This window comes from Nannochloropsis gaditana (assembly GCF_000240725.1).
Source record: "Nannochloropsis gaditana CCMP526 unplaced genomic scaffold scaffold439, whole genome shotgun sequence".
Taxonomy (NCBI): Eukaryota; class Eustigmatophyceae; order Eustigmatales; family Monodopsidaceae; genus Microchloropsis; species Microchloropsis gaditana.
The window spans coordinates 1-10,447 of record NW_005803514.1 but is presented as its reverse complement, the minus strand read 5'-3'; the positions used below and the strand labels follow the sequence as shown (position 1 = coordinate 10,447).

The 10,447-nt window shown below is 58.3% G+C and overlaps 2 protein-coding genes across 2 annotated transcripts; one reads left to right on the top strand and one right to left on the bottom strand.

The window, feature by feature from the left end:
- Positions 1 to 7,716: 7,716 nt before the first annotated feature.
- Positions 7,717 to 8,757, bottom strand: NGA_0223901 (uncharacterized protein; the record flags this gene model as incomplete). The annotated part of the gene is made up of 2 exons (XM_005854630.1): positions 8,618 to 8,757; positions 7,717 to 8,357 (listed from the first exon to the last, which is right to left on the bottom strand). Exons 1-2 carry the CDS (start codon positions 8,727 to 8,729, stop codon positions 7,717 to 7,719), a joined length of 753 nt encoding a protein of 250 aa, XP_005854692.1. The 5' UTR covers positions 8,730 to 8,757.
- A 364-nt stretch (positions 8,758 to 9,121) lies between these two features.
- Positions 9,122 to 9,722, top strand: NGA_0491920 (protein nef1). Its single transcript, XM_005854632.1, has 3 exons — positions 9,122 to 9,185; positions 9,324 to 9,431; positions 9,591 to 9,722. Exons 1-3 carry the CDS (start codon positions 9,174 to 9,176, stop codon positions 9,708 to 9,710), a joined length of 240 nt encoding a protein of 79 aa, XP_005854694.1. The 5' UTR covers positions 9,122 to 9,173; the 3' UTR covers positions 9,711 to 9,722.
- The last annotated feature ends 725 nt before the right edge of the window (positions 9,723 to 10,447 follow it).

Here is a 10,447-nt window from a genome sequence, read left to right as displayed (position 1 = left end):
CGTATCACCGCAGTGAACGCCCTCGCCTTGCTGGTGACGGCGGGACGCATCAACGTCCTTCCAGCCCGCCACCCTGCCCTCGCCCAATCCCTCCATCGGCTCCTCCTCCAAGCCATGCAAGCGGAGAGCATTCTGGTCTACGAAGTAGCCGCCGAAGTCGCGGGGCTCCTCCTCCGCTTTCTCTATCCGCTTTCCCCTGAAGGCGAGGAAGAGGTTGGGGGGGAGGGCAAAGCCAGGGCGGGCGGATATCATGAGGAACAACGGCCGCACCCTCTTGTCCCCAACGTGGATCCGTGCGCGCAGGATCTGCCCCGGCAAGTTCGTGACCTGCTGCTGACTCGCATACTGAGCACCGGAGATGTTGACGCCAAGAAAGGGGAGCCGGGGCCGCGGTCCGTGGTTGCCTTGGTAGGTCGGGGGAGGGGGGGGTTTAAGGAGCTGTTGGACGGGCGACAAGGGCGGGAAAGTCGACGTTTTTGGCTGGCGGTCGTGGCGATGTTAAGGAAGGTGCAACGCATTCCTCCCAAAACCATGGCGAATCTTTTGGAGGCACTGGCCGAATCCGACGCACCCCATGACTTGACACTCCTAGAGGAGGTACTGCCCTTCCTTCCTCCCTGTTTGGTAGACACGAGTCGAGCGTTCTTGCGAGGAGCATGGCGCCCTGGCGTACAATACGGAGGCATTTGTCTTCTGAGGCGGGGGCTGAGGAAAATGATGGAAGGAGGGAGGGAGGGAGTGGAAGAGGGGACGGAGGAGGGGCGGGGAGGGAGGCAGGAGCAAGTGGCGCGCATCCTGCTGGTAGGAGGCCTCTTGGACGAAAGAGGCGAGGTACCACACAGGTATGAGCCACATTCAAAGCCGTGCTTTTCCCCTCTCCCCTCTCTCGACCCCTCAGTATGTGTCATTGTCGCCTCCATCCTGGGATCTCATCCCCCCACCTCCTATTCCACTGCGTTGTTCCCTTCTATGTGGTCGCTGAAACCATCCCTCTTCTTCGCCCCCTTTCCCACCCCAACCCGGTTTCCGTTCTCCTCTCCTCCCTCCGTCCAGCCTCATCACCTTAGCCGTTAATCCCCAAATAACCGACCTGGAGGTCCGTGAGGAAGTGTTTGGTCTCCTGATGGACCTTCATCGTTTCTTCTCCTCCTCCCCTCCCTCCGTCCCTCCCTCCGCCCCTCCCCCCACGCATCATCGAGCCTCATCACCAGGACAGGAGGGCAAGGAAGGGAAGGGGTTGTCCCCCTTACAAGAGGAGGTTCAGAGACGCCTCTCACTCTGTCTGATCAGAGGCCTCTCCGATCCCGATGACCGAGGGCTCGAGGCAGGGGAGGAGGAGGGGACCGAGGTCGCAAGGGAAGGAGGGAAGGAGGAAGGGGTGGTGCCTGCCCAAAAAGGAATCCGGCGCCGCCTTATCGCTTTTTGGGGTTCTTTGTCCTCCGCCCCATCCTCTCTTCCTCCCACGTCCCCTGTGACCAAGTTGCAGTTCCTCCTCCGCAACCTCCACCACCCGAGTAATCCCAGCGCTTTCCTGCCAACGACCACTTACCTCTTACTCTCCCTCTCCCTCGCTTCCCCCGCTGCGTCCTCCCTCCTCTTCCCGCAACCGTTGGCGAATGTCAAGTTCACCGACCTGCCCCTTTCCTTCCGACCCTCCCTCCCTTTCTCCCTCCCTTCCTCCCTCCCTTCCGCCATTTCCACCATGTCCCCCCTGTTCTCCTTCCGGCGCACTTCGGCCCTCTTGTCGCAAGCCACCCAGAGAGAAGGAAGGGGAAGGGGAACAGAGAGAGGGAAAACGGCATCGGGCGGTGTGACCGGATGGATACGGGCCACTCAGGGGGACAGCCAGGGAGCATGGGCTCTGACACAAGAGGGAGGAGAGGAAAGGGCAGGAAATAGAGGCGGCGGACGAGGAGGGAGCGGGAGAGGGCGGGAGAGAGGGCATCAATTTACGACGGTTTCAGGTGTTGCATCCCAAGCAGGGTCCAAGGAAAGTGCCTTGATGGTTCGAAAGGCGGGTGTAACGGGGGGAGAGAGGGTGGGAGGGAAAGAGGGAGGGACACAGGAAGGAAGGGGTTTGATGCCTCCACCGCCGCCCAGGAAGTCGAAAGGATTGACCTGGGAGGACAAAATGCGGGCGGGGCTGGAAGGAGGGGAGGAGGGAGGGCGGGGAGACGGTGCCAGGGAGGAGGAGGAGGAGGAAGAGGGGAAGGAAGGAGGGAGGCCGGTGGTGCTGTACCGGCGGTATCGGGAGGGAGAACTTCCAGACATTCAAATTCCCGCGTCAGACATCATCCGACCCTTGCAATTATTGTGCCTCCGCGACGCAGCCATGGCTCGGACGCTTTTCGCGGCGCTTTTCCCGCCCCTCTACGCGCAGGCCTCGGGAGGAGGATGGGAAGGAGGGCGGAAGGGAAGGGGAGGAGGGAAGGCGGCCATGGTACAGGCGATGAAGCGGGCACTGGAAGGGTCGATGAGGGAGACGGACTTGGTAGCAGGTGTGTTAGCGGCCTATAGGGCGGCCATGGACATGGAAGGGAGGGAGGGAGGGGACGAGAGAGGGGAAGGGATGGAGGTGGAGGCGGAGGAGGGGGTCGAAGAGAAGGAAGACAGGAAGAAGGATGGAGAAGGTGTGTTACCGGTGCACCTGACTGCAGAATCGGGCTTGCAATCCTTGAATTTCCAAGCGGCGATTCTAGTGCTTGAGGAGGAGGTCGTTCGAAGGGAAGGCATGGAGAGGGTGGCTGGTAGGGGGAGGAGGGGTGAAGGAGAGATGACGGGCACGGGAAGGAAGAAAGAAGGATCGTCCTCGACGTTGGAAATATGGGTAGAACTGATGCGGCTTTATCGGGCATTGGGGGAGGGCGATGTGGTGCGTGGGCTGGTGGAGAGGGTTGTCGAGGAGGAGGGCGAGAAGGAAGGCGGGAAGGAGGGAGGTGAGAAAAGTGCGATGACCAGGACGCGACTGGCGGTGGCCAGTGAGTCAGAAGGACATTGGGAAAAGGCGCTGGAGCAATACGCGAAGCTCTTGGAATTATCGGAGAAGCCGGAAGGAGGGAAAGAGGGGGGGGGGCAAGACAAGGAAGTAGTGGCTTTGTGGCATTCGCGTCGAAGGGAGTGCCTCCGCCGGCTGGGAGAATGGACACAGCTTCAGGATGAAATCGAGGCTGCTGTACAGCCAGCCAAGCAGCATTCATCGGGAGCTGGCTATTCTATCGAAGCCATGTCAATAAATGGGATATACGACAAGCTTTGGTCTCTGGAAGAGGTCTGGCAAGGAGGGAGGGAGGGAGGTGGGGCTGGAGGGGGAGACGTGCTCGCGATGTGGATCGAAAGCTTGGTGCATCGCTTCTCTGCCGCATGTCTAGGTCAAGAGGAACAGGAGAAAGCAAGGGGAGGAACCTCCAGCGCCCTCAACCTCCAAGAAGCCCTGCTCCTTGTGGCCGATGACGCAGACGCCGCGCGTCGCCAGTGGCTGGCTTCGGCCCATCCTTCCCTCCTGGCCTCCCTCCATTTCTTCCTCAGGGATCAGGTACATGCCCAAGCATACGTTGAGCAGGCGTACCGCACATTCATGCGGTCTTGGAAAGGCTTGGATCCCTTAGCTGGGGCGGCGCGCCGAGCTCAATTGGAGGGGTTGGAGTACTTGGTGGAAATGGAGGATGCCCTGCGCATTTCTCGCACGCTCCCTCCTTCCTTGTCCTCTTTCCCTTCCTCCTCTCTTACCTGGTCCCTTTCTTCGTGGGAGGGGAAGCGTCTGTTGCGGGGCTGGCAGCTAGCCCCTGCGCCTGTGATGGAAAAGGACCCGCCCTTGGTCTGGGCGGATATTGGCATGTTACGCGAATGGTCTTTGTCCATCCCTCGGGAAAGAGACGGCCATGCCCCAAGTCAAAATGTAGACGAGGAGCAGGATATGCGAGACTTTCGACGGGAGAGGTATTGGCATCATTTATCCTTTTGGCAACGTGCCGCCAGGGCTGCCGTCAAAGAATGGGGCGAGGGGGGAGTGGCGATGAAATGCTGGGAGAAAGCGAAGGTAGCCTTCCGCAATTGGAAGGTCCTGGTCGATGCAGAGGAAGAAGAGGACGGCGAAAGGATCGAGACCCTGGTGGGAGCCATGCTCTCCAACGTATGGGCCGCGCAGATTCGATTGTTTGTCGAGTTGGACAAGTGGAAATTGAGGCAGGCGGTGGATGAGGGAGGGAGAGGAGGCGCCGCTGTCGTGGAAAGAGTGCTGTGGGGCCGGGCAGCGAAGGCGATACGACAAAGATTGGTGAGTTTGGAAGGTCGAGAAAGCGGGTCGCAAAGCCGGCGCGCATGGATGGAAGTCATGCAACTCAAAGCAGAATGGTTCGAGATGGCCTCCGGATTCGTGACCAAGCGGATAAAATGGGAAGTCGGTCAGGAGAGGGAAAGAGATGCTTTTCTTTGTTCGATCGCAAAGAGCTATTGGAAGGTGTGGAGAGGGCAAGAAACTCAGGATGAGATTGCAGGTTTTAATGTAGCAAGCCTGCGCCAGGACTGGCTACATGAGACGTACCAAGCATACAGGGCGGTCATGACTGAAGAGAAGGAGGGAAGGAGGCGATGGGGAAGAGGCACCCGGACCGTGGCACGGAGGGCTGCAAAATTCGCACGCTTCTGTGACAGGCTTGTGAGAGAGCGGAGGGAGGACATGGCACAGGAAGGAAAGCAGGGAGGAGAAAGCGAGCACATTTTCTCGCCCGCCGCGCTGACAGCACAGGCCATGGCGCGATACTTGGAAGCTCTGACATGGTGTCCTGCCGAAGCCCCGGCAGCCTTACCCCGCCTTGTCGACATGATTCGCGAATCCCACGACCCCTACGAGCCACAAACCAATGCCCGGGTCGCCCGCGAGGTCCTGCAGAAATGCGCCGGTTCGGTACCGGCTTGGATCTTTCTGCCAGCAGCCTCCCAGCTCTTGGCTGGGTTGGACGCGCCAGAAGCTGAGGCAGTCTTGCCGGTGCTCCTGCGGCTTGCTCAGGCCTACCCACAGGCCCTCTTTTACCCCTACCGCGTCGCAAAACCTGGCTTCTCTTCCATGGCGTATGCCCAAGAACTGGATCGTCTTCTTCAGCTCCCTGCTTTGGAGCGTTTTGTGGAAAATGTGGCCATGCTGGTGTCTTTTCCGGTCGCCTGGCGAGCTATTTTAGGCCGGATCCGCTCCCTGCTGCAGGTGGGAGATGTCCCGCAGGAGGAAGTACAGCATGTGTATGCCGCGTGGAGGGAGACCTTAACGGAGAGTCCTGCGGAAGATCGGGGACTATACACGTGCGGCTGGATGAAAAATGAGGTAGCCAAGCGGTTGGATCCCAAATTGGGTCGTAGGGGTGAGCATTTAAATCGACAGACCCTTAAGGAAGTGGCCAGCGACTTGGCATTGAACGTCCAGGGCACGCCGAAGCATACGCAGGAGCGCATTGAGAGATACAGTCTCTGGCTCGCACGGTATCGTATGGAATGTGGCGACGGCGATCATAAAATCGAGATCCCAGGACAGTACGATCGAAAGTACGGGCGATGGGAGAGCCCACCCAGGCCCGACCTGCACGTTCATCTGGTGAGCATCGATCCCTTGGTAGAGACGCGTACCTCCAAACAACTGCCGAGGAAGATTGTGTTGCACGCGGACAATGAAAAGAGCTACCCTTTCCTGGTGAAAGGTGGGGAAGACTGTCGGAACGACGAAAGGATCGAGCGGTTGTTCGAATCCATGAACGGGCTCATGGCCGCCGACACCGCTTGTGCTCAGAACGGGTTGGAGTGTCAGACGTATAAGATAATTCCCCTCTCCCCGAGCCTGGGGTTGATCGAATGGTGCTCGAATACGATTGTTCTAAGGTTGGCCATCGAAAAAGGGAGTCGCCGTCGGGGTGCTCAGCTCGCGGTCTCTGAACACGACCATAGGGGAAAGCGGGGGCATCCGCCTCGGACCTCGGAAAGGTTCAAGGAAGAGAAAGAAGATTCCTTTGAGGTCCTGGCGCAAGACTATGCACAGCTCTACCCATCTGTGATGGATTATCACACCGGGTATCGAACCCTGTCTCCGAGCAAGGCGGGCGAGAAACTTGCCGCGTTCCATGCCCGGGTTCCCTGGAATGGCCTCCGTCAGTACTTGCTCCTGCTCGCTCCCAGCCCCGAGGTCTTTTTGACCTTGCGCAGGACTTTCGCCAAGAGCCTCGCTGCTTTTTCCATCTGTTCCTACGTCGTGGGCGTAGGCGACAGGCACCTGGAGAATTTCTTGCTGGACACCCGTTCGGCGTGTGTCGTGGGAATCGATTTCGGAGTCGCCTTTGGGATAGGGGCGTCCGCGTTGCCAGTGCCCGAGCTGATTCCTTTTCGTCTGACGCGGCAGATGTTGAATGTCCTGCGGCCGTTGGATAGCGAGGTAGGTAGGGGGCAGGTCTGTGATTCAGGGAACAAACGCGCCCTTTCATGCCCCTTGCGGCCACAATGATCCGTACCTGACCTTGTTTCTCCCCCAACTTTGAACTACGCCCCCACAGGGACTCCTGCAAATTGCCATGCAAAAAGTGCTTCACGCCCTTCGGCGGGGCGAAGACCTTCTCCTCCCCACCATGGAGCTCTTCGTTCGAGACCCCATTTGGGACTGGGCGGGCGCGGCGGGCGGGCAGGGCGCGGACAAGGAGATTGCTCCCTTGTCCGCAGGGGATAGGAGGAAAAACCTCACAGGAAGCAGTACCACCCAAAAAGAAGCATTTCGAAAAGTAGGGCTGGCCAGGGCAAAATTGCAAGGGGCCAACCCCAGGCAGGTGCTACTGCACGATGTGGAAACGAATCCCCACGTGGTCCGATACGGGAGCTTCGATGGCATTCGACAGGCAGTGGAGGGACAGCTGGGGAGGGCACGGACCCGGTGGTGTCCAAGTCGAGGGGAGAAAGGAAAAGGAGGAGAAAGAGGGAAGGGGAGGGAAATGGACATGCTGACAGTGGCAGAGCAAGTGGAGGTGCTGATAGACCTGGCTACGGATCCGAACGTGCTGATGCGGCAGTACGTAGGGTTGGCGCCCTACATGTAAAAAAGGAGGGTAGACAGCCAGAGGGTGGAGGGATCGGTGGAAAGATCGGAAGGGCTTGATGTTGGTGCGGTTGGGAATGGGATACCCTCGGCGGGAGGACAAAGGCAGCTCAACACGACATGGGGCGGCCGTCCATTCATGAGACTGGGGCGATAATATGTGCATAAATATATATATATGTGCTTTATAATGTAGCTTGTAGAGGTACAAAGATGAACGGTGATTGTCCGATGAAGGGCGCGAAATGCTTTGAAGACATGCGGCTCGTTGTGAAAGGGGGAGGGGAAAGGGGGGGGAGGCAGGAGAGAGATACACGGGGCAGGTCACGCACAGACTTCTGCACAGAAGGGGCAGGAATCTGAGCGTGTAGCAAAACGTTTCAGGATACTAAGACGCAGGGTGCCGGGACGCTCTGCGCTTGCCCCCTGGGAGCGACGTGGCGCGCGGAAGGAATGAATCCCTGGGATTTGGGGGGGCTCTTTGAAGAGAAGGAAGTACCACCGGGCGCGTCGCCCTTCTACCCTCATGTTACCTTGCTACACATGGATCGGAGACAGGTCTTGGCATTCTTTGCTTTGTTATTTACACCGCTCACTTACATTCCCCCCGAGGGCCTCTTTCTTCCCCCTCCCGACATTGGCCTCCCTGCCTTATCTCATGACACTAGGATTGACAGACACCAGGTCAAGGTCTTCCCGCACCCCATCACCCCTCTCACCATCACGCCGCCTAACACCCTCAAGCCTGCCGGTCCCCCCGGCAGGAAAGCGAGCAGGTACCACACAAAAGCCCCAATTTGAAATCCCGTGGAAGCGACCACCCAAAGGTAGCTCCGCAAGATCAAGGAGGCGTACAAGGTGAGAACCAAAGAGCCCAGGTAAGCGACGGCGAACGGGAGGCGTTCCCATACCAACAAGGATTGCAAATGGACGCGGGGGCCGACCAGGACCGAGAAACTTCCCATGGTACACAGGCTGCCCAAGGTTGCACTCAGTGCAAATTTGGCGGGTCGGAAGACGATGACAGGAAGGCCCACGAAGAAGGCCAGGAGGTAGAACAAAATGCCCACCAGCAGCAATGCCACGAAACCCCGCAGACGTGCACCGTAGTTCAAGGTGCTCTCCACAGTGGCCTTCGCCCCTCCTACGAGGCCTCCGTTTCCCTCCCCGTCCCCACGGATGCTGGTGATAAACCGGTCGGCAAAGCCAGAGACTTGGTCGTGGGCATCCCCCAGGCCCCTGTCACGGAAAAAACGGCCCACGTTGCCAAGCAGGCCAGATTCGATGTCGCCGTTTCCTGTGTGTCGATAGTGGGAATGGGGGAGAGGAAGTCAGTTTCACGCATCGGAAGGCTAAGAGGGGAGACAGGAGCGCGCAGGGAGACGGACCGACGGACCATGTCGATGTTTGAATCGATAGGTGGGTCTTTTCTTTTTCATCATTCGTGCGTGTGGGGACACCGAGGACGACGGGAGAGGTCTAATGCCGCGCCTCAGATCTCTCATACTCGAACCAGTACCATTTAGACACCCTCTCCTATCTGTCCTGCACCCATACCTTCTTCTTGCCGTTGTTGAGCCGCGTATTGCGTGTACCAGTCCCCAAAGGACTGGCTCCCGCCTCCTACTGCTGGATTTGTGCCACCAGAGGTCTTCATCCTTATGTGCATCCACTTCCCCCCGATGCGGTGACTGTCGGAGGCCAGGGGGTGGGAATCGATGCGCACGTGAATGCAATGTCTACAACGACAATGCTGGCCGTGCGGAGGCAATCCAGAGCACAAGAATGGTGTATAGCCTTCTTGTTTACGGGAGGGGTTTTTCTTTTTCCCTCTCCCTGTGTATAAAGTGTAAGTGCTTCGGTGTGTCTACTACACCCCTCGCTCGACTCGCTGAGGAATTGAATGCCCACTCAAATGTCTCGCTCCGTCCCCGTGAACCGAATTATCCATGCTCATGACCAGCTTTGAGTATACAGTGTCATCGCAACTTGATGTACTCGTTGCTAGGGACTACTGTGTGCGCAGTGATTGACTTCCCCCCCCACCTGTCCTCATCTGACACAGGACGGAGCTTTTCGACGCCAGACGTTCCTCTCCCCACGTTCCACCACGATGTCCTCCCAGGTAAACACAGCACCACGAAAATTTTTTTCTTGCTTTACACGCATGTATAATAAATGGCGGGAGGCACATATTTCCGTGTCCTCCTCCTTCGCGCAGCGACCTTTAGCGTTCCTTCTGACTTCCTCCTCGATCATCCAGACCCCGTACTATAGCCCCGTTAATCCAGCGGCTTTCGGCACGCTAGCCTTGATTCTGATCGGGTCTGGTTTGTCCTTCATGGCCTTATTTTTTGTGTACGAGATGAAGGTAAGCAACGCGAGGGAGTGCGAGGGTCCGGTCCTCATCGGATTCTAGGGGAATCCGGAAGAGCCCTCTCGCCTCGCGTCCTCCGCCCGCTTGCCCTCCCTGGTGAGTGGCCTCTCACAGTTCACTTTCTTCTCTTTTCCTCGTATTCTCTTGCCACAGGTCTCGCACGACCACAAGAGCCGCTCCCTGGTCAAGGAGCTTTTCATGGCCACCCTGTCCTCCCTCCTCCTCGGCTGTGGCACCCTCTTCCTGACGCTCTGGGCGGGCGTCTTTGTGTAGCTGAGGAGGGAGAGAGGGAGGGAGGGAGGGAGGGAGGGAGGGAAATGGCGGCTGGAGGCGAGGGGGTGGTGTTTGAGGAGGGAAAGGAGGGACGTAAGCAAGGGGAGGAGGGGAAAGGGAAGAAGGGAGGAAGGAAGGGGAAGTGAGTTCAAAAGTTTCGAAAAGACGTCGAAGTCAATGCAACAGAGGCAAGCTATGGTTGACGGGACGAATATTGTTCTTTCCTAGGGCTGCCCGTTAGGATCGCCCTCCTCTTCCTCCTTCTCTTCCTCCTCTGGCGGCTATCTCTCCGAACCCGTTCTTTGTCTTCTCCTTTCTCCCTTCTTTTTGATTTCGCTTTTTTTTGGTCCGCCTGTTTTGTCTCTTTTCCTTTTCTTTTCTCTTCTTCTTGCTGCTGCCTTTCCCTCCCCCTTCCGGCCCTCCTCCTCCTTCCTCTCTCTCCCTCCCTCCCTCCCTCCCTCCCTCCTCTCCCTCCCTCCTTCCCTCCCTGCCTCCCCCTATCCCTCCCTCCTTCCGACCCCGTCGCCCCTGCGCTCGAGTCGCCTGCAGGTCCACGGTCTGTCCCCCCTTCCTCCCTCCCTCCCTCCCCATCACCCAACCTTCCGTTTCTAGAAACGCGAGACACTCGTCGTCGTCATCAAAACCCAGTGCGTGGGAAAGGAATAGGAGGGAAAGAGGGAAGGGCCCATAGGCAGCCAGGATGCGAGAGAGGGCGAGGCGTCGCATGCGCCTTGGTA

What these genes read in the sequence shown, in the direction of transcription:
- NGA_0491920 (XM_005854632.1), top strand. An exon ending in TTTTTGTGTACGAGATGAAG is followed by an intron (nt 9,432 to 9,590) that starts GTAAGCAACGCG and finishes CTCTTGCCACAG; the next exon opens with GTCTCGCACGACCACAAGAG.